Genomic DNA, 21,873 nt, shown 5'->3' with positions numbered 1-21,873 from the left:
GGGGTTGGCGGGCGCCAGACAGAGGTCGAGAAGGGTGTCGGCGTCGATGTCGAGTTCGCGTTTCGAGGTCCGAGCCCGGGCGGGCGGTCCTCCTTGTTGTTCGAGCAGCTCGCTCTCTTTTCTCTCTCTGTCTTGCGCTCCCTGCACTATCACCATCCTCGACTTGGACTCTCGCTGCCTAACTCTCGACCCGACATCGACGTGCGTGAGAGATCGAGAGAAGGAAAGGCACGCTTGCTCTGCAACTCGGCGAGATGGCACTACTCGAAAGGAGAGGGAAGGCAACGACGACGACGACGAGGAGGGCGCAGCCTCAGCGCTTGACGGGCGCCATGCGCAGGACGACGCCGCGCAGGCTCTTGCCCCACCCGCCGTACAGCGGCGTCCTGCACACGGGGCAGTGCTTCTCGAGCTCCGGGTCGCCCGCTTCCTCCTCCTCGTCCATCCCTCCCGCTCCTGCTCTTGCGCGCCCGCCGTTCCGGCCCCTGACCTGCCCCGCGAGGCGCGCCAAGACGTCCGGGACGGGCATCGAGGCCGCTGCGCCTCGACCGCGGCCCCTCCCTCTGCCGCCGGCGCCTCGCTGCCCGGGCGGCGGCGGCGTGAGCGCCGGGCCGGCGACGAGCGCGGCGTGGAGGCACGGCGCGCAAAACGCGTGGCCGCAGGCGGTGAGGGCGAGAGGCGAGGGCGCGCCGAAGCAGATTGGGCAGGTGAGGTTGGCGAGCGAGGGGAGCGAGGACGAGGGCGAGGGGGACGGGGTGGGGACGGTGGCGGGTGGCGCGGGCTTGAAGAGTGGAGGAGGGAGGGAGGTCGACGAGGAACGAGCACGAGCTTTGCCCTTGCCCTTGGCCCGGCTCTTGATCTTGGCCGTGCCCTCGTCCTTGACCTTGACGTCGTCGTCCTCGCCCGAGCCCGGCTCGGCGCCGACCCGCCGCTTCTTCCGCCGGCGCGACGAGACGGGCACCGACACGAGCAGCTCGCCCTCGCCGTCGCTGTCGTCGCCGTCGTCCGAGAGCTCGACCGCCGGCGTCCCGTCGCCGCTGCGACCCTCGAACAGCGACTCGCCCGGCCGGCGCCGCGTCCCGCCCGCGCCGTACACGATGCGCGGCAGGCCCGCGTCGTCGCCGTCGTCCGTCAGGTCGAGGACGGCGCCGGTCGTCGACGCCGCCGCCGCCGCCGCTGGCTCGGGGGACCCGCTCGCGCTCGCGCTCGCGCTCGCCCGGCGGCGCTTGCGAGTCGGGCGCACGACCTCCTCGGGCTCGTCAGGCTCCGTGTCCGGCTCGGCCTCGTCGTCGTCGCCGCTGCCGCCGCGAGGCGCGCTGCTCGGTCCCGCTCGCGGTGGCGCGACCTCGTCCTCCTCGGTGCTCGGCTCGGCGAGGTCGTCCTCGTCCGAGTCGGGCTCGCGGGGCGGGCCGTGAGCTGCCCTCGTGGTGGAGGTGCCGGCGGCGGTGGCGCTGGTGCTGATGCTGACGCTTGGGCGAGGTGCGGGTGCGGGGTGCGAGGACGAGTCGGATGAGGAGGAGGAGGACGGCGTCGACGACCGCTCGCGGTTGCGCTTGCCATCGCGAGCTGCAGCAGAACGCGAGCTGTCCATGGTCGGGTGAACTGTTTCCGTGCTCGACGGGCTGGTGGAGAGGTACGACGGGTGGAGGTGGGATGAGTGATGAGGATGCGGTGCGGCCGCAGCGGGGCAGGACGAGGCGGGGGCGGTAGGCGCGGGGCCGTGGGGGATCTGGTGGTGACTAGCGAGCTATGCACGCACTCGGCGAGGCGCTGAGAGGTCGTGAGGTGCGAGAGGAGGAACCAGCTCCGAGCCACTCCTCCCCGCTCGGCGACAACGACCCGAACCAGCTCGTCTCGCCTTCCTTTGCCTCTCTTGGGCGCTCTCGAAGGTGCAGTGCGAGCTTTAGTCTCCGTCAATACGCCTCGGGCACACGAAGCAGCGGTAGCAATCCTGCCCTCTCGCGAAAGCTCTCGCTCGCACTCTCGCTCGTCCTCTCGCTCGTCCGCGCCGTGCCATTGAGCTCGTCTGCATTGCGCACTGTATCTACATGTCGTCGGTCATCTGTGCAACGGGTCGAACGAGTCAGGAAGAGCGCACGAGCAGAGCCATGGAGACAACAAGGACGCACCTTCTTCCCGATCTCGGACCGCCACCCATGCGCGCCCTCAAAGCCGTTGGTCTCGCCGCGGTAGTCCATAAAGGTCTGCATGATCTCCTGTGGGGCGCGAGAGTAGGTGAGTGAGGGCGCTCGAGCAAGGAGAGGAAGGGAGAGTCGAGACGCACCTGCTGCGAGGTCATGACGAACGGGCCGTGCTGCACGACCGGCTGGTCGAGTGGCTCGCCGGCGACAAGCACAAAGCTCACGTCGTCGCTCGCCGCCTCGAGCCAGACGCCCGTCGTGCCCTCCTCGTTCGACAGGACCGCCGTGTGGTACTGCTCGATGGGCGCCGCGAGGGCGCCGCTCGACGTCGACGAGGACGATGAGGACGCGCCGACGCGAGTCAGGCCCTTGAGGGTATAGATCTGCGCGCGACGAGGAGCCGTCAGTAGGTGCGCAGGAAGGGGAAGGAGGAGAAGGGAAAGAGGACGACGTACGAAGGCGTTCCACCCGGCGGGCACCGGCTGCCACACGCGCTCGCCATTCTTGCCCATGACAAAGTGGAGGAACCAGCACCCGCCGAGCGGGCGCACGTTGCCCTTGACGAGGCCCTCGTCGGCCGACCCTTGCGCCTCGCCGCAGACGACCTTGATGGTCGTGTCGGGCGACGGGTGCGCAGAGCTGATCTCGGCCGCCTTGCGCTCCTGGTACGACGCCTCGACCATCTTGTGTTCCTTGGGCAGGTCGATCCAGCTGCGGGTGGACAAAGGCAAGGGAGAGAGTCAGGAAGGTGGAAAAGGACGAGGGAGGGAGGAACGGGCTCGAGCGACGCACAGCTGCAGGCCAACCGGGTCCTCCTTGCCGTGTCCATGCACAGGCATCTCGCTGTGCATGATGCCGCGACCGGCGATCTGTGGACGGTGAGGCGGGGAGTCAGGACGTCGTCGACATGCGAGGAGGCCGAGGGGGCGAGGACGACGCACCATGAACTGAAGGTCGCCGGGGCCGATGCGGCCCTTGTGGCCCTTGAAGTCCTCGTGCTCGAACTCGCCTGTGTGAGTAAGGGGGAGGGTCAGCTTCGAGGACGGGTACCGTGAGGCCTGGACGACGTTCGTAGGCTTACCAGCCAAGAGGTACGTGAGCGTCGTCATGCCCCGCTGCAACCGCAAGGAGTCAGCTTGGTAGGTCTGGAGGGAGAATAAGACAGAGGACGCACATGCGGGTGATCGGGGAAGCCGGCGCCCTCCTTGACGACGAAGCTGCGTGGGGGCAGGGGCGAGTGAGCGAAGGCCTCGCGCGGTACGGGCACGTGCAGGGGCTCACTTGTCGAGCATGAGGAACGGGCTGAAGTTGCGCAGGGCGGGCGTGCCGATCGAGCGGCGCACCATGGCCCCTGCGCCCTCGGGCGTCTCCTGCGTGAGGGGCAAAGAGGGGTCAGGTCGCTCGGGCGAGTTTGGGAGGGCGAAGGAGAGTAGACGCACACGAGCGAGGACCGTCTTGACAACTGAGCGCGAGATGTGGGCGACAGACATGGTCGACGGCGAGTTGGTTGAGGGGGAGGCGGAGCGAGAGGAGGAGGAGGAGAGGAGGAAGGCGGCGAGGGCAGCGACAAGGGCGACGGCGCAGGCGAGTGCGCGGTGCAAGTAAGCCACGGTGGCGTCGCTTTCAGAGGATGGCTGAGAGCACAGAGGGAGCCGAACGATGAGACGGCCGCTTCGACGAGCGATTGCCGTACGCGGCACTTTGCCAATCACGGCACGTGCGGCTGATCCTCTGTGCCGACGGGGGCTCGACTCGGCAATTCCTCCTCACTGCGTCACAACTCGCTCTCGCCGCGACCGCACACAAGCTCACAACTCGCACAGCTGCCCGCGCACCTCTGCCCAGCTACTCGGTGACCTCGTACGACCCCGCCGCCAATCCCGCCCCGCCCATCGCCATCGTCGCAGCGGCCCCCACCTCGACCCGACGCCGACTCGATGGCGACAGCCGCCGTGTGCACCCCTCGCGAGCACCCGCACACCCGCCTGCTCGAGCCTGGATGGCACCTGCCGACGCTCAATCCGCACCCGACGCCCTGCCCGAGCCGCTGCAGCCCTCGACCACCTTGTCGCGGCGGCCTCTCGACAAACAAGCGGCGCAAGCTCGGCGCAGCGGCACACTTCCGCCTGTTTGAGCAGCTTCCCGTCGAGCTCGTCGAGCGCATTGTCGGGCACCTCGACGTCGAGGAACTGTGGCGCCTGCGCCGCGTCAATCACGCCGTGCGCTCCCTTGCCTCCTCGTCTCGCACCCTCGTCCGTTCCCTGACTCTCCCTCTCTCACGAAACAGTTCTACGCTCTGCTGCAAGATCCTCGGCTCTACGGCGATGTCTCGATCCCTCACCTGCAACACCTCGACCCGCACCTCGTCGCCTTCCTCCCCTCGGTCCTGAGCGGTACCAGGCACTTCTCCTTGCGCTCCTGCCCCTCGTCCACCCTCTCGACGCTCCTCCCGGCGTGTTCCTCCCACCTCACGACGCTCGACCTGTCGTTCTCGGGCGTGCGCGACCTCGACCTCGTCGCCCTCGCCGGCCTTCCTGTTCTCGACGGGCCAGGGTCGACGGCGTCGCGGCGGCAAGGAGGAGCGCTGCAGAACTTGCGCGCCCTGCGCGTCAAAGGTTGTCGTCGGTTGTCGGCGTTCCTCGGGCAGCTGTGCCCGACCGACGGTGGTGCCGAGACGGCCTTCCCCTCCCTCGAGACGATCGACCTCTCGTGGTCCTCCCTCTCGCTCCTTCCCCTCCCCCTCTCGACGCACTTCCCTCGACTCGTCGAGTTCAACCTCAGCACGACCCCCTACCTCGCCCTGCCGCACCTCGCCGACGCGCTCGCCGACGTCCCGCCGCAACTCGCGCTCCTCGACCTCAGCCACCTCGGCCTGTGCGCCCGGGACCTGCGCGGGCTCGGCTCGGCGGCGGGCGACGCACACCTCGCCGCCGGCGACGCCGTGCTCGTTGGCGCATCGACCCGCAGCCCGGCGCGCTCGTCGCCGGCGATGGCAGGCGACGCTCGGCCCCCTCCTTCCCTTTCCTCCCCAGCGCGCCCGGCCCTCCACCTCGTCCTCTCGGGCAACGACGCCCTGACGCACCAGTCCCTCGCGGCGCTGCGGCACCACTGGGCGGCGCCGCACTCGCAGTGGGCCGGGCGCCGACCTGTTGAGGTCGAGCACAGCCCGGTCCTGCTCGAGAGCGACGACGAGGACGACGTGCGCCGGTTCGTCGAGATGGTGGCCGGCGTCGTCATGCGCGGTGAGGGCGAGGAAGAAGGGAGGAGGAGCAGAGGAGAACGAGGGCCCGAGGATGAGGAGGCCCGAGCACGGAGCGCGCTGTCTAGCCGATAGTCCTTTACCTCTCGTTCTTGCGATGCATCTACTCCCCTCTCGCATGGCAGATACACGAACGAGAGAAGAGAGAATAAAGTTGTCGCGCGTACGACTACAACAACACGCTGGATGCGTCTCCTCCTCGCTCGCTCGCTCCCGTCGGGCGCTCCTGCCCTGCCCAGCTCACCTTCGCCCGAGCCCTCCTGCTCCGAGCCCCATGCGCTCGAGCATCTCCCTCGCGCCGCTCGTTGGGAAATAGTCGCTCAGCTCGCTCGGCGCGCCCCCTCCACCGCTGCCGCCTCCTCCTCCGACGCCGAGCCCTCGAGCGGCGACAGCGGGCAGACTCTGCGTCGCCGCCGACGGCGCAAGGTGGCTGCTCCTCAGCGGCGACGTCGCCCGGCTGAGCGACGCTCGGGTGAGGGGCGCGCCCGGACGGCGAGGCGGGACCGTGCCCGGCGCTGCGGGCGTGTAGCCGCCGTAGCCCGAGCCCGAGCCCGCACCCACGCCGGACGACGACGACGACGACGCGACGCCGCTGAGGAGCGCAGGCGAGGGCGGGACCGAGTTGCGCGCGGGCGAGGCGGCCCGTGCGGAGCCGATGCGGTGCAGCCGCTTGCGGACCGCCTTGACCGGCTGTGCGGGTGGCGCCGAGCCAGGCCTGCCCGGCATGGCGCCTGCGCCGTGCACGAGCGCGACGCGGCCCGTCCCGGGCGCAGAAGGCGCCATCCTCGCCGCGCCGGACGAGATCCCGCTCGCCGAGGTCGAGTACGGCGCGCTGCGCGCCGTGACGTGGGCGTGGTCGCGCGTGAAGGGCGACAGCGTCTGGTTCGAGCTTGTGAGGGTCGCGAGGTGCGCGCACGAGTCGTTGCCCGACGGGTTGAGCGTGATCGGGAGGTGCTCCTCGTCGAGGAAGGACGTGTTGAGGACCGACGACGGCGAGCGCGACAGGAGGTCGATCGGCGAGGGGCGCGAGTAGGCGAGCTGAGGAGGGTCGTCGGGATCGTCGGCGGGTGGTCGAGAGCGAGAAGGAGGAGGAAGGGCGGGAGAAGGGAGGCTCGAGGGTGGGGACGAGTAGGCCGACGGGTCGTTCGAGCGCAAAAAGGGCGTGCGCGCGTACTCGGACGAGGTCGACATGGACGACGACGACCGGCGGTGCTGGAACGCCTTGGACGGGTACCGCGACAGGCTCGGGAGCGACGTGTTGCGCACGAGCGACGGCGACGCGCTGCCCGGGTACGCCGGCGGCGGCGGCCCGCCGTACTTGGGGAACGGGAAGTGCGCGCTCGACGCGCCCGAGAGCGACGGTGCCCGGAAGCGCGACTCGAGGCCGGCGAGCTGCCCGAACGACGCCGACCGGCCGAGCCCGACCGTCGAGGTCGACGACCCGCCGGCGGCGCTCCTCGCCGTGACGGACGACGGGCTGCCGTGCGCCGACATCGAGCCCGTCGAGCCCGTGCGCGGTCGCATCTGCGACTGCGTGTGGAACACGCGCGGGCGCGTGATGGTGCCGCCGCCGACGGCCGGGATCGTCTCGAGGTGGTGGTGGTGGTGGTCCTGGAGGCCGAGGCGGTAGTCGAGCGAGTCGAGCGACGCCCGGCCTCGCTTGTCGGCGGCGATGTCGCGCAGGTCAAAGGCGAACGGGTCGTCGTCGAGGTCGCCGGGCCGGCGTCGGGCCGCGAACGGGTCCTCCTCGTCGACAAGGTCGGCCTCGTCGGCGTCCTCGCTCACCTCGAGCACGTCCCCGAGCCCTCGGCGAGACGCACCCGCCTTGACCGTGCGCTCGTAGTCGCCGAAGCCGGCGTGGTGCGGCAGGGCGTCGGGCCTCAGGCCGTAGGTCGGGTCGTAGTTCTCGATCGACTCGGGGACCGAGTCGAGCTGGTCGTGCCGTACCGCCGCGCTCGCCGCCGACGCCGAGGTGGCCGCTCGTCGCAGGCTCGGCGACCGGCCGTACGACGCTCCCCCTGCGCCGCCGCCGCTCCCGCTCCCGACCGACGACGAGCCCATGCGGTTCTCGCCCCAGGTCGACCAGCTCGAGTCGGCCTGGCTGCCGAGCTCGACGCTGTCGCCACCGTCGGCGTCGCTCATGCCGCTCATGCGGCGCGACAGGCCTTTGCCGCGCACGGCGCCGTCGTGGCCTGGCTCGTACGCCGTGCGCGTCTCGATCTTGGCGTCGCGGCTGAACCCTTGTGCGAGGCCGCCTCGGGCGCGCTGCGGGATCGTGTCGGCCGCCTTGCCCGCGCTCTTGACCTCGCCGCTGAGCCACTTCTGGCTCAGGCGGTGGATGACGCTCGGCAGGTCCGAGCGGAACGCCTCGCGGAGCTGGTTCTCGATCTCGCGCTGGATGAAGCCCGCGACCGAGTCGACGCCGTCGAACGACGACGAGACGTTGACCGACTCGAGCGGGTCGTTCTTGAACACGAGCGTGATGCCCTTTTGCCGCGACACGACGAGGACGACGATGGCGCGCAGCGACAGGTTCGACAGGCGCAGCGTCATCGGGACGACGAGCGGGGCGGCCGCGAACAGGATGCGGGGCGAGCTGAGGATGTCGAGTGAGGGTCGAGGAACGTTGAGCGGGTTGGCCTGCGTGCGCGAGAGAGGGTGAGCTCGTCGTCCGCTTTGGGGCGGCACCGTCGGGAGAGGAAGGGGGAGGAGCGCACCTGAACCTTGGTCTGGAGGACGATGTAGGCGTCGCCCGAATAAGTGAGGCGAAAGATGCCGCGAAACCGGTCGGTCGACAGGTCGCCAATCTCGAGGATCTCGAGCTCTGGCGGCTGCGTCCGGGGGGAAGGTCAGTCCGGGTCGAGGCTCAAGAGGGAGGCTGCGGGGAGGGCACGCACAATGGTCCCCATGTTGAGCTCCTTGACCTCGATGCGGTCGGCGATGATGGGCGGCTTCTGGCCCTTGTTGAGCGCCTGCGAGGGAGGAACCGAGGAGGGGAAGGCCGAGACCAGTCAGGGCACTTCAAAGCTTGCTGTAGGACGTGCTGAACCGCTTGAGACCACCTTCCGCCGCAGCATCGAGTGCTGCGCGCCCTCGTTCTCCTCGAGTCGCCGGCTGCTGATGAGGGAGAGAAACACGGGGCGCACCTGGGCGAGCATCTCGCGCGCGTCGGCGTAGAAGTCGTCGCTGAACTGCGGCCACTCAAAGTTGAACGACATGGGCGCACACGCAGCCCCGAGGCGCGGTCGGTGTCGAGCAGAGCTGGGCGATGAGCGCGAGAGGGGCGGTGCCCGGTCGGCGGGAGGCGATGCCGGTCGGCAGGCGGGGTGCTGGGTGCCACAGCGAGGTGTGCGGGGCTCTTGCTGCTCTGGCGTGCGCTGCAGGCGGTTGTGGGCGAGGGCCGGGTGCGGAGACGATCCAGAGCCGGAGCGGCAGAGCTGCTTCCCCTCTGGCCTTGCAGAGCGCTCGCATCTGTATCTTTCCGGGCAGAAGGAGTGCAACTACACTCTCAGATATCACTGCGTGCCCTGCCGAGCGTCGGCAGCCCCGACTAAGGCCGCGTCGACCGGGTGAACTCGAGTGCCTCGCTCGCGCAGCAAGCCGTCTCGGCGACTCTACACTGCAGCTGGGCTATCGCCGGCTCGTGAGCCCCATCTGTAGCTATTCCAGACTAGACTGCCCGAGCGAGAAAGGTAGCGCGGGACGTGACGAGAGCGTTCAAGGCTGGTCGAGAGCGAGGTGGGCGAGGTCCGCTATGGCCGAGCCCAGCAGCGCTCGTTGCGCGGTACAAGCAGGCGCAGGCCGCTTTGAAACCATTGCAGAGGCAGGCAGCTCAAAGAGTATCGCGGAAAGACGCGTTGTGCTCGAGAAGCGACTCGAGAGGGAGTCGAGCGAGGTGGAAGCGGTCGGAGGCGCGCAGGCTCGCAGCCCCTCATCGCACCGTTGCCGCTAAAAGCAAGACGTGGAGGTAGCCATGGTTCGTCTGAGCATAGTGAGCGAGCCCGCATAGCCTAGCCGAGCGAGACGAGGGCGAGAGAAGGCCGAGAGAGGGTCGAGGTTGGACGCGACCTGGGCCGGCGAGACGAACGCTCGCCTCGAGCAGCCCCTCGCTCTGGCAGCAACACGCCCACACCTCGCCCCACACCCCTCTGGGCACCTCGCCGACTCGTCCACCAGCTCACCGAGACCCGACATGGGTCCACCGAGCTCGAGCAGCGCCGGCAGGGCTTCCTCAAGGCCCGCCCTCCCCGGCACCTTTGGCCAGGGCTCCCCGCTCGAGGGCCAGAGCTTCGAGACCATCGCCGACAAACTCAAGGACAACTCGCTCGGTCCGTCTCCCCCTCTCTCCACCCTCTACAGCGCGAGGTGACCTCGTCCACCTCGACCCGAACCTGACCTCTCTCGCTCGACCACACCCAGACTTCAAGGTCAAGACCAACCTCGCCACCGAGCTGCGCGATGTCATCGACATGTACCAGAAGGACCTCGACCTCGGCCGCCTGTTCGAGGTCCTCCTCCCCTGCTTCACCGACATCCTCAGGACGGGCAAGCCGTCCTTCGTGTCGACCTCGGGCGAGCACGTGAGCCTCCTCTCGCCTTGGGTTTCTGCTGCACGACGACGACGTCACCGAGCAGCGAGCTGACCCAAGCCGTCCCCCCACCCGCAGAAACTGCGCAACCTCCTCATCCAGATCCTCCACCGCCTGCCGCATGTCGAGCCGCTGCGCCAGCACGCCTCGTCCCTCATGTCGCTCCTCCTCCAGCTCCTGCGCGTCGAGTCCGAGGACAACGCCGTCCTGTGCATGAAGGTCATCATCGACCTGCACCGCACCTACTCGCGCCCGCCGCCGCCCTCGTCGTCGCAGCCCGTCCCCGACGGCACGCCCGACCCGACCGTCGCCCAGATCGAGGCGAGCGTCGACGAGTTCCTCGAGATCGTCGCCGACCTGTTCAAGAACATGGGCAGCGTCGTCGAGGAGACGTTCCGCGACTCGCGCCAGACGCGCTCGCAAGGACCGGCCGGGTCCGGCGCCCAGAGCGACGCCCAGTCGCCGTCGTCGGTCGGCCCGCCGAGCATCGAGGGCGAGGGCGGCGCCGGCGGCGGTCCCGTCGTGCACGCGCCGGCCATGCGCAGCTTCAAGCTCCTCCAGGACTGCCCGGCGTCAATCGTCTTCATCTTCCAGACGTACCGCCCGCTCGTCAACAAGGCCATCACGATCTTTGTCCCGCTCGTGTTCGAGTTCATCCAGATGCAGGCCGAGCCGCAGCGCCGCAAGCACGAGTCAATGGACCCGGGCAAGTCGTGGGTCGGCATCTGCCCCGAGATCCCCAAGGACAAGCGCGGCGCGTTCCAGGACATGGTCATGGCCCAGACCAAGGTACGTCCTCGCCCTCTCTCTCGCTCCTCTCGAGAAGCGTCGACCTGACGCCGTTGCCTCCCCGACGCAGACGATGTCGTTCCTCGCCTACATCCACCGCGTGTCCAACACGGCGCTCCAGGCCTACCTCAACGTCCTGCCCGAGATCGCTGTGCGCCTCATGAAGGACTGCCCGTCCGAGGCCGTCTCGATGAAGCGGGTGCGTCGACTGTTCGCCCTTGCGCTGCGAGCGCCCGGACCCCTTGCTCACTCGCGCCTCGTCACCTCGCAGGACCTCATCATCGCGACGCGGCACATTCTCCAGAGCGACCTGCGCACGGCGTTCCTGTCGCAGATCGACACGCTCCTCGACGAGCACGTCCTGACGGGCAACAGCGTCACCGGCCACGAGAACCTGCGCCCGCTCGCCTTCTCGATGCTCGCCGACCTCATCCACCACTGCCGAGCCGACCTCACCCTCCCGCAACTGTCGCGCGTCGTCCACACCTACTGCGCCAACGTGCACGACCCGACCCTCGCGAGCGCGATCCAGACCATGTGCTCCAAGCTCCTCCTCAACCTCATCGACCCGATCGCGAGCAAGGAGCCACAGGAGGCCGTCAAGATCCTGCAGCGCATCCTCCTCGCCTTTGTCGCGCGCATGGAGGCCATGGCCGAGGTGCGCGACGAGTGGGCCAAGTGGAGCAAGGGCCGCGAGCCGCTCGCCGTCACGGTCGACAAGGTGCGCGAGCGCGAGACGGACCGCCGCGCGTGGGCCGCGAGGAGGAAGGACAAGGGCAAGGGCAAGGCGATCGAGGGCGACGGCGACGAGGACGAGCAGATGGAGGACGGCGACGCGGCGGCGTCGGCGACGGCGACGGTCAAGGCGGGCGGCGCGGCCAAGGCCAAGGCCAAGGCCAAGGGCAAGGGCAAGAAGGTCGACAACGGCGACGACGAGGGCGACGTCAAGATGGACGTCGACGGCGACGAGGCGACCAAGGACGGCGACGACCAGGGCGACGAGGACAGCAAGAAGCGCAAGATGGCCGGCGAGGAGGCCGACCCGTCCGCCTCGACCTCGAACTCGAAGAAGGCCGGCGCAGGCGCCGCCGCCGCCGCCGCCGACGAGGACGACGAGCCCGCCGAGCTCGCGCTTGACGACGTCGACATCGAGCGCGCAAAGCCCATCAAGAAGGCCGTCGTCATGGTCGACCCGGGCCCTGACCCGGTCAAGGACGCCCGGTTCCTGTACCGCAACCTCCTGTTCGGGTTCAAGACGCTCGGGCTCGCGCTCAACCGCATGGGCGGCCAAGGGCCCGACGCCGAGCTCATGTGCCGGTTCTTCGACGCCGCCGTCAAGTGCATGGTGCTGTTCGACCCGGCGCGCGACCAGGGCCGCGAGCAGAAGGAGGTCATGGAGGTCCTCACGTCGACGCTCGTCCAGACCGAGCTCGTCATCTTCCAGGAGGTCATCGAGAGCCGCATGGGCTTCTTCTTCGACGAGCTCATCCGGGTGCGTCCTCGCCCTCTTCCTCTTTCTCCTCCTCCCTCGGCTTCTGAGACTGACCTTCGTCCCTCCCTCTCTCCTCGCCCTGCAGAACCACGAGCTCCTCGTCATCCCGCAGTCGCTCCTGTCGAACGAGAACGTGTCGCAGCACTTTGTCGCCATCCTGTTCCGGTTCCTGTCGGCTCGCCTCCCCGACCTCGGCAACAACCACAAGGAGAACACGAGCGTCATGCTGCGCCTGTACAAGATGTCGTTCATGGCCGTCACCATCTTCCCGGAGAAGAACGAGCCGGTCCTGTTGCCGCACCTGTCGAACCTCATCATGAACTCGCTCAAACTCGCGAGCCAGGCGGCCGAGCCCAACTCGTACTACCTCCTCCTGCGCGCCCTATTTCGGTCGATCGGCGGCGGCCGGTTCGAGATCCTGTACAACGAGGTCCTGCCGCTCCTGCAGACGCTCCTCGAGCAGCTCAACGCGCTCCTCAAGTCGGCCGACAAGTCGCGCAAGGACCTGTTCGCCGAGCTCATCCTCACGGTCCCCGTCCGCCTCTCGGTCCTCCTCCCCTACCTGTCGTACCTTATGCGGCCCCTCGTCCACGCCCTCCAGGCGGGGAGCGAGCTCGTCAGCCAGGGCCTGCGCACCCTCGAGCTGTGCGTCGACAACCTCACGCAAGAGTTCCTCAACCCGCTCTTTGCGCCCGTCATCGACGAGGTCATGGTCGGCCTGTGGCGCCTCCTGCGCCCGCTCCCGTTCAACCACCAGCACGCGCACACGACGATGCGCATCCTCGGCAAGATCGGCGGCCGCAACCGCAAAGGGTTCGACCCGCCCAAGCTCGAGTGGAAGCCGGTCGGGCCCGAGGCGCTCCTCAACGTCAAGTTTGAGGGTAAGGACGCGGCAATCCGGATCGGGCCCATCGTCGACGTCGCCCTCAAGATCATCAAGCGCGGCGACGTCCACTACCGCCGCGTCGCGTACCAGTTCCTCAAGTACTCGGTCGCGTGCTTCCTCCGCCAGGTGCGTCCTCGTCCTCTGTGCCCGTCACAGGCTCGCGAAGCTCACCCTCGTGCCGCCTCTCCCTCTCTCCCTCTCTCTCTCTCTCTGCAGGGCCTCCCGTCGGGCGAGCCCGAGACGACCTTTGGCAGCGTCCTCAAGGGCCTGTACGACGCGACCCGGGTCGACGACTTTGCCGACGAGGCCAACAAGTACATGCTCGACCTCGCGCGCCTCATCTTCGCGTTCGAGCTCGGCAAGGACCTGCCCGAGAACCCGGTCCAGGCGCGCCAGTCGATGCCCCTCTCGTCGGCGTTCGTCGACGCCGTCATCGAAAACCTGTGCACGGTCGAGACGCCCGACCTGAGCAAGGCGGCGGCGCAGACCAAGGCCGTCATCGAGGTCCTCATCTCGCGCCGCACGGTCGACGCCGCCGGCGTCAGCGGTCGCCTCGACGCGGCGACGTCGCTCCTGCACCAGATGGGCTCGCGCCTCGCGTCGCACTGCTACGACCCGTCGTGGCAGCGCAAGACGGGCGCCGCGAGGGGCATGTCGCTCCTCATCTCGGACGTCGGCGTCGAGACCAAGTGGGTCATCGAGCACGAGATCGAGTTCACGCGCGCTCTCCTGTTTGCGCTCAAGGACATGCCCGGCGAGGCGCCGTCCAACGCCGACATGGTCGTCGACACGCTCCTCCACCTCGTGCGCGTGTGCAGCAAGACGACGACGCCCGAGGAGAAGCAGGCGTCGCGCACGACCCTCAACTACCTCGTCGGCCTCCTCCTCGTCGAGGTGAGCAGCCAGGTCGCGCCCGTCCGCGACGCCGTCAAGCGCGCGCTCAAGATCGTGTCCGAGGAGGAGGGCAAATCTCTCACCGAGATGCTCACGCCCGTCAAGGACCGCCTCCTCGGCCCCATCTTCACCAAGCCCCTGCGCGCGCTCGGCTTCACGATGCAGATCGGCCACATCGACGCCGTCACGTACTGCATCACGCTCGACCCGCCCCTGATCGAGGTCGACGACCAGCTCGTGCGCCTCTTGCACGAGGCGCTCGGCATCGCCGACGCCGAGGACGTCGCGCTCCTCGGCGGCAAGATCACGAGCAAGACGACGGCGCCGCTCACGCAGCTGCGCGTCGTCTGCGTCCAGCTCCTGTCGGCCGCGCTCGCCAACCCGCAGCTCAACACGCCGCCGTACAATCAGACGCGGATCCGCGCCCTGTCGGTCTACTTCAAGCTCCTGTACTCAAAGGCGCCCGAGGTCGTCGACGCGGCGTACCAGAGCCTCAAGCAGGTCATGCTCGCCCAGGGCAAGCTCCCCAAGGACCTCCTCCAGACCGGCCTCAAGCCCGTCCTCATGAACCTCGCCGACCACAAGAAGCTCTCGGTCGCCAGCCTGCACGTGCGTCCCGCGTCTCGTTCTCTCGCACACACAAACACACACACGTCGGCTCGCTCGACGCGCCCTCACGTCGACCGTCCTGACCCTCGTCCCTCACCCCTCCCTCCCTGTCCTCCCTCTCGCGCAGGGTCTCGCCCGCCTCCTCGAGCTCCTCACCAACTACTTCAAGGTCGAGATCGGCCAGAAGCTCGTCGACCACTTCCGCAGCCTCGCCGTCCCGGCCGACATCCTGCGCGCGACGGCCAAGCAGCCCTCGGAGGACGGCGAGCTCGAGGTCATGGCCGCCATCACCAACATCTTCCACCTCCTGCCGCACCCGGCGGCCGGCCAGTACCTCGACGACGTCATCGAGATGGTGGTCCAGGTCGAGCGCCTCCTCAAGAAGCTCAAGGCGAGCATCTTTACGCCGCCGCTCGCCAAGTTTCTCGCGTTGCACCCCGAGAAGGCGACCATGTTCTTCTTCGGCCGCCTCGCCGAGGAGCGTTACGTCCCAACGTTCCGCGCCATCCTCGCGTCCGAGCACGCGCAGCCGATCCGCGACTGGATCGAGGCCAACGCCGAGTCGCTCATCCAGCCGTGCCTCGACAAGGACGGCGACGTCGGGTACCACGCGGCGCTCGTCATCCGCGAGCTCGCCGGCGTCGACGCTCGGTGGCTCGTGCGCTGCGACAAGGTCCTGCCGGCGCTCATCACGCGGTGGGTGTCCGACATCCGCCGCACGCGCCTGCGCCGGCAAGGGCTCCCGCACGTCCAGCAGCTCAAGGAGGACGCCGTCGTCGTCGAGGTCTTTACGGGCTACCTCGAGCAGGTCGAGCACATCGACCTCCTGTTCCACCTCGTCGAGGCGTACACCTACCTGACGTCGGCCGACCACACGGCCCTGTCGCGGTTCCTCAACCGCCACGTCGCGCTCAGCACGGGCGTCGAGTTTCGCCGCCAGGTCCTCGACCGGTTCCTCGACATCTACGAGAACCCGGTCGTCAAGAGCGCGCACAAGTCGGCGGCGCTGCGCCTGCTCGTCAACCCGATCCTCCTCGTGTCGCACTCGCGCGGCGAGCGCGAGGAGGGCCTCCTCGACGCGTCGTTCGTCACCAAGGTGCACGCCAAGGTGTGGCACCCGCTCGTCCAGCCGCCGAGCGAGTTCGGCACGCTCGACGACGAGGAGCTGCGGGTCGAGCTGTGCCACATGTCGACGATCCTCATCCGCACGGCGCCCAAGCTCCTCGACGCCGTCAAGAAGGACGTCATCAAGTTCGGCTGGATGAGCATCCGGTTCGACGACATCACGGTGACGCAGACGGCCTACATCCTCATCGCGACGTTCCTCGCCGCGTACGAGTCGCCGGCCAAGATCGTCGGCCAGATCTACGTCGCCCTCCTGCGCGCGCACCAGCCCGAGGCGCGCCAGCTCGTCCGCGAGGCGCTCGACATCCTCGCGCCGGCGCTCCCGCAGCGCATGCCCGGCGGCGCGCCGTCGGCCCCGGGCCAGATCCCCGGCTGGGCCTACTTCACGCGCAAGACGCTCATCGAGGAAGGGTCGACCATGTCGCTCCTCGTCAACATCTACCAGCTCATCGTCCGCCACCCCGACCTGTTCTTCGTCGCGCGCGACCAGTTCTTCCCCCACATCGTCGCCTCGCTCGCCAAGCTCACCCTCAGCTCGACGACGACCGACACGCGCGTCCTCACGCTCGACGTCATCGAGGTCATCCTCAAGTGGGAGAAGAAGCGCGTCGAGCTCGCCAAGCAGGACGAGGCGCGCATGGACGTCGAGGGCCCGAGCGGCACTGCCGCCGCCCCCGACGCCGACGCCGGCGCCGCCGTCGAGCGCTCGCCCAAGCGCACCAAGACCGAGCGCGGCGCGTCGCGCGCCCCGTCGACGGCGAGCAGCAGCGCAAACGCGACCTACGTCCCGCCCCAGTCGCTCCGGGACCAGGTCGTCAACAACCTGCTGCGGTTCATCTCGAACTCGCAGGAGCCGGTCCAGCGCAACAACCTCGTGTACCGCGCCCTCGCCCTCTTGCGCGAGCTCATCGGGCCGGGCGTGTGGGGCGAGAGCAACGTCAAGCTGTCGTTCTTCCAGCGCACGTTCGCCCACGACGTGACGGACGAGACGCTCAGCCAGCTGTGCAACTCGGCCGAGGTCCTCAACGTCGTCAGCTCGTACAAGCCGTCCGAGTGGCACGTCCAGAACGTCGCCGTCCTGCACGGCATCGTCGAGAAGGGCTTCACGAGCGGCGAGATGCGCCTCACGTCGAGCCTGCGCCCCGTCGTCGAGCGCCTGTTCGACCACCTGCCGCGCAACGTGACGGCCGACTCGACCGACGTGCCGCCGGCCGCCAAGGCGTTCATCGAGTGGGCGCGCACCACGGTCGACGAGGGCCTGCGGGCCATGTACAACCTGCCGGCCGTCATCCTCATCCTCCAGTCGTGGTCCAAGGTCGAGCCCGAGCGCATCGACGGCTTCGTGCCGGCCCTGATCCGCGTCTTTACGCGGTACCTCAAGGAGCACACGGCGTCGACGACGGTCGTCTCGTCGGTCGACCCCAACCTGCGCCTCCTCGTGTCGAGCCTCGACGTCCTGCGCCAACGCGTGTCGCACCTCGGCGAGCAGCGGCGGTGGTTCCTGAGCGGCATCGTGCAGCTCGTCGAGAAGTCGAGCAACATCGACGTGTGCCGGTTCCTCCTCCAGATGGTCCGCAAGTGGGTCTTTGACAAGGACGAGCCGTTCCCGACGCTCAAGGAGAAGGCCGGCATCCTCGCCAAGATGACGGCGTTCGAGAACCGCAACAGCGAGGCGCTCCAGAAGGACTTCCTCAACCTCATCCTCGACGTCTACACCGACCCGGCCCTCGCGCGCAGCGAGCTCACGCTCCGCCTCGAGCCCGCCTTCCTCATGGGCTGCAAGGTCCGCGACCCGGTCATCCGGTCCAAGTTCCTCGCCACGTTCGACAAGAGCCTCGCGACCGGCCTGTTCAGCCGCCTGCACTACATCCTCGGCGTCCAGAGCTGGGAGACGCTCTCCGAGACGTACTGGATCCACCAGGCGCTCGACCTCCTCCTCGGCGCCGTCGACACCAAGGACCCGCTGTTCGTCCCCGGCGCGTCGCTCGAGGGCGTCAAGGACGCGCCCGTCGACTTTGCCGAGCAGCTCGAGTCGTACTCGACGGGCGAGCTCCTCGCCGCAGCGCGCAAGCTCCTGTACGCCGACCCCAACGCGACGCACGCGACGTGGATCTCGACGTTCAAGACGGCGTGGTCGTGCCTCGCCCGGCCCGAGCAGCGCCACCTGACCGAGTTCCTGGTGTCGCTCCTCGTCAAGGAGTACCACCTGCGCAGCGTCGACCGCCGCCCCAACGTCATTCAGACGCTCCTCCAGTCGGCGTTCGCGTGCTCGCCGGCGCTCGTCCTCCCGCCGCACGTCGTCCGGTATCACGCTCGCACGTTCAACGCCTGGTACACCGGCATCGAGCTCCTCCAGGACACGCTCGAGAACCCGCGCGAGTCGGACCCGGTCAAGGAGACGGCCATGGACGCCCTCACCGAGCTGTACGCCGAGCTGAGCGAGGACGACCTCCTGTACGGCCTGTGGCGTCGTCGCGCCGCGTACAACGAGACGAACTCGGCCCTCAGGTGCGTCCTGTCCCTCTCTCTGCCTCTCCCCGTGTCCCTCGCCGTCTCACGAGGGGCTCGAGCGCTTACTCTCTCTCGCCGTCGCCGCCGTCGCAGCTGGGAGCAGATCGGCCAGTGGGGCCAGGCGCAGGTCCTTCACGAGTCGGCCCAGATCACCGCCCGCAGCGGCGTCATGCCGTTCACCGAGTCCGAGCTCGCCTTGTGGGAGGACCACTGGATCAACACGGCGCAGAAGTTGCAGCAGGTGCGCCCCCCTCTCTCTCTCTCTCTCTCCCTTCTCGAGCATGCGCTCCCTCTCTCGCTCGACATGAGCGCCCTCACTGACCTTCTTTCTCCTTTCCGCCCTCGCAGTGGGACGTTCTGAACGAGTGCGCCTGACGTTCCTCCCTCTTTCGCGTTCGCGAATGCCGCAGGGAGAGCTCGCGACTGACCCTCTCTCGCGTTCCTCCCCCTCCTCCCTCTCTCCCTCTCTCGTCGCCTCTCGCGCCCGTCCCTCCCTGTGCAGCATGGCCAAGAACGAGGGCAACAAGGAGCTCCTCCTCGAGTGCGCGTGGCGGCTCGCCGACTGGAACCAGGAGCGGCCCATGATCGAGGACGCCCTGTCGTCGATGAACCCGGTCCCGACGCCGCGCCGGCGCGTGTTCGAGACGTACCTCGCGCTCCTCGCCGCCTACTCGGCCAAGACGCAGGACGAGGCGACCGCCGCCAAGAAGGCGTTCGCCAAGCTGTGCGACGAGGGCGTCCAGCTGTCGCTGCGCAAGTGGTACTACCTGCCCGAGACGGTGACGCAGGCGCACTACCCGCTCCTGCAGACGTTCCAGCAGTTTGTCGAGCTGCAGGAGACGCAGCAGATCTTTGCGAGCCTCGCCGGCACCAACGCCAACAACCTCGACACGCGGTCCGCCGAGCTCAAGAGCATCGTCGGCACGTGGCGCGACCGCCTCCCGAACCTGTGGGACGACATCAACGTGTGGAGCGACCTCGTCGCGTGGCGCCAGCACGTCTTTTCGGCCATCAACAAGGCGTACCTGCCGCTCGTGCCGCCGCCGAACGCGCCGGGCGCGCCGCAGAACGCGAGCTCGTTCGCGTACCGCGGCTTCCACGAGACGGCCTGGATCATCAACCGGTTCGCCCACGTCGCGCGCAAGCACCACCTGAACGAGGTGTGCATCACGTCGCTCACCAAGATCTACACCCTGCCCAACATCGAGATCCAGGAGGCGTTCCTCAAGTTGCGCGAGCAGGCCAAGGCGCACTACCAGAACCCGTCCGAGTTGGCGTCGGGCCTCGAGGTCATCAACAACACGAACCTCATGTACTTCAACGGCCCGCAAAAAGCCGAGTTCTTCACGCTCAAGGGCATGTTCCTCGCCAAGCTTCACCTGCACGACGAGGCCAACCAGACGTTCAACCTCGCCGTCTCGATGGACATGAGCTTCCCCAAGGCGTGGGCAGAGTGGGGCGAGTACCACGACCGCATGTTCAAGGAGAACCCGGCCGACCTCACCATCGCCGCCAACGCCGTCAGCTGCTACCTCCAGGCCGCCGGCCTGTACAAGAGCGCCAAGGTCCGCAAGCTCCTCGTCCGCATCCTGTGGCTCCTCAGCCTCGACGACGCCGCCGGCACCATCTCCAAGGCGTTCGACAACTACAAGGGCGAGATCCCGACGTGGTACTGGATCACGTTCGTGCCGCAGCTCCTCCTCACGCTCTCGCAGCGCGAGGCGCGCTACGTCCGTGTCATCCTCCTCAAGATCGCCAAGACCTACCCGCAGGTGCGTCTCTCTCTCCCTCTCTCCCTCCCTCTCTCTCCCTCTCTCTCCTTCTCTTTGGCCTCCCCTCGACACTGGCGGCGACGGCGACTGACCCTCGTCCTCGGTCGCGCACGCAGGCCCTCTTCTTCCAGCTCCGCACGACCCGCGACGACCTGTCGCTCGCCAAGCGCCAGTGGCAGGCGCAAGAGCACGCCAAGATGCAGCAGCTCAAGCGCCAGCAAGAGCAGCAGGCGGCGGCCAACGGCGAGGCGCCTCCTGTCGCCGACTCGTCCGAGGGCGGCGGCGTCGACGGCGCGCCGAGCATCGTCACGCCCGGCGGGACGCAGGTCGCAGGCGCACCCGCACCCGGTCCGCGCCACCCGTGGGACTACATCGATGAGATCATGGCGGTCCTCAAGACGGCGTTCCCGCTCCTCGCCCTCTCGATGGAGATGATCGTCGACCAGATCTCGAGCCGGTTCAAACCGACGCCGGACGAGGACATCTACCGCCTCATCAGCGCCCTCCTCGCCGACGCCCTGTCGCAGTACATCCAGCGCGCCCAGAACCCGGCCGACGACGGCCTCCTGCCGCAGACGACCAACACCAACATCGCCCGCTTCGCCGAGAGCCTGCACCCGACGCACGTCAAGGTGCGTCCTCCTCCCTCTCTCTTCTCGTCCTCTCTCTCGTCGACGCCGACGAGCTCACCCATCTCGCCCGTCGTCCTCCCCTCGCAGGCCCAGTTCGAGAAGGACTTCCTCACGACCAAGCCGACGCTGCGCGAGTACGTGCAGCGCCTGCAAGACTGGCGTGACCGGTACGAGTCGATGCTCAACAAGAAGCCCAAGCGCGCGAGCCTCGAGGCGTCGTCGCACTGGCTCGTCGAGTTCCAGTACCAGAAGTTCGACGAGATCGAGGTCCCGGGCCAGTACCTCCAGCACGAGGACAACAACAACAACTTCGTGCGCATCAGCCACTTCGCCAACAAGTACGACGTCAACCGCGGCACGGGCGTCTACTACCGCCGCCTCACGATCCTCGGCCAGGACGGCAGCGTCCACCAGTTCATGATCCAGATCCCGGCCGTCCGCACTTCTCGTCGCGAGGAGCGCATCATGCAGCTCTTCCGCATGCTCAACTGGTGCGTCCTCGCCTCCTCCTTCCTCCTCCTCGTCGTCGTCGTCGTCGTCATCGGCGGCGGCTGACCTTGGTCTCTCTCCCTCGCAGCACGCTCGCCAACCGCAAGGAGTCGCGCAAGCGCAACCTGCAGTTCACGATCCCGGTCGTCGTCCCGCTTTCGCCAAGCGTCCGCATCATCGAAAACGACGCGTCCATCACGTCGATGCAGGAGATCCTCGAGCAACACTGCGACGAGCTCGGCCTTCGCAAGGAGGACCCGATCCTCGCCGTCACCGAGCGCCTGCGCACCCTGCACCGCCAAGAGCCACCTCTCGACGTGCGTCCCTCCTCCCTTTCTCTCTTCCTTTCCCTCCTCGCCGCCGGCACTGACTCTCGTCGACGAGCGTCCGCAGAAGGCCCAGATTTGGAGCGCTCGGCAAGAGATCCTCGACGAGGTCGCCTGCAAGATGGTGCCCGACGACGTCCTCAAGAAGGTGCGTCTCTCTACAGTTCTCGTCGTCGCTGTGCGAGAGACGGCGTCCTGACTCTCTCGCGCTCGCAGTACCTGGTCCGGTCGATGTCGAGCTCGAGCGACCTGTGGCACCTGCGCAAGCACTTAAAACCTTAGAGGCTATTTAAGTTGCTGATTTATATTAATTTTATTGTTCAAACATGAGAGCTTAGTACGTGAAACATGAGAGGTCA

General features: G+C 68.0%; 5 protein-coding genes across 5 annotated transcripts; 2 read left to right on the top strand and 3 right to left on the bottom strand.

The window, feature by feature from the left end:
- Window positions 1-313: 313 nt before the first annotated feature.
- On the bottom strand, window positions 314-1,591 carry RHOBADRAFT_55881 (uncharacterized protein; the record flags this gene model as incomplete). The annotated part of the gene is made up of 1 exon (XM_018418064.1): window positions 314-1,591. The coding sequence occupies one exon, from the start codon at window positions 1,589-1,591 to the stop codon at window positions 314-316; it is 1,278 nt and encodes a 425-aa protein (XP_018268463.1).
- A 420-nt stretch (window positions 1,592-2,011) lies between these two features.
- RHOBADRAFT_30013 (uncharacterized protein) lies at window positions 2,012-3,655 on the bottom strand. The gene is made up of 10 exons (XM_018412892.1): window positions 3,581-3,655; window positions 3,423-3,511; window positions 3,316-3,358; window positions 3,223-3,256; window positions 3,083-3,150; window positions 2,934-3,010; window positions 2,597-2,852; window positions 2,285-2,524; window positions 2,130-2,216; window positions 2,012-2,062 (listed from the first exon to the last, which is right to left on the bottom strand). The coding sequence occupies exons 1-10, from the start codon at window positions 3,629-3,631 to the stop codon at window positions 2,045-2,047; spliced, it is 963 nt and encodes a 320-aa protein (XP_018268462.1). The 5' UTR covers window positions 3,632-3,655; the 3' UTR covers window positions 2,012-2,044.
- A 423-nt stretch (window positions 3,656-4,078) lies between these two features.
- RHOBADRAFT_55879 (uncharacterized protein) lies at window positions 4,079-5,516 on the top strand (the record flags this gene model as incomplete). The annotated part of the gene is made up of 2 exons (XM_018418063.1): window positions 4,079-4,360; window positions 4,429-5,516. The coding sequence occupies 2 exons, from the start codon at window positions 4,079-4,081 to the stop codon at window positions 5,473-5,475; spliced, it is 1,329 nt and encodes a 442-aa protein (XP_018268461.1). The 3' UTR covers window positions 5,476-5,516.
- Window positions 5,517-5,640: 124 nt separating this feature from the next.
- Window positions 5,641-8,618, bottom strand: RHOBADRAFT_55878 (uncharacterized protein; the record flags this gene model as incomplete). Its single annotated transcript, XM_018418062.1, has 4 exons — window positions 5,641-8,040; window positions 8,118-8,231; window positions 8,298-8,372; window positions 8,547-8,618. The coding sequence occupies 4 exons, from the start codon at window positions 8,616-8,618 to the stop codon at window positions 5,641-5,643; spliced, it is 2,661 nt and encodes an 886-aa protein (XP_018268460.1).
- A 974-nt stretch (window positions 8,619-9,592) lies between these two features.
- Window positions 9,593-21,796, top strand: RHOBADRAFT_46861 (uncharacterized protein; the record flags this gene model as incomplete). The annotated part of the gene is made up of 16 exons (XM_018414876.1): window positions 9,593-9,728; window positions 9,820-9,980; window positions 10,068-10,778; window positions 10,849-10,977; window positions 11,050-12,270; window positions 12,356-13,282; window positions 13,373-14,659; window positions 14,787-18,292; window positions 18,389-18,536; window positions 18,644-18,660; window positions 18,798-20,067; window positions 20,184-20,699; window positions 20,787-21,190; window positions 21,277-21,505; window positions 21,582-21,662; window positions 21,731-21,796. 16 exons carry the CDS (start codon window positions 9,593-9,595, stop codon window positions 21,794-21,796), a joined length of 10,809 nt encoding a protein of 3,602 aa, XP_018268459.1.
- Window positions 21,797-21,873: the final 77 nt, after the last annotated feature.

This window comes from Rhodotorula graminis (genome assembly GCF_001329695.1).
Source record: "Rhodotorula graminis WP1 unplaced genomic scaffold RHOBAscaffold_15, whole genome shotgun sequence".
NCBI classification, from domain to species: Eukaryota; Fungi; Basidiomycota; class Microbotryomycetes; order Sporidiobolales; family Sporidiobolaceae; genus Rhodotorula; species Rhodotorula graminis.
Note: the sequence above shows the minus strand (reverse complement) of the source record. Positions and strands in the feature narration are given on the sequence as shown.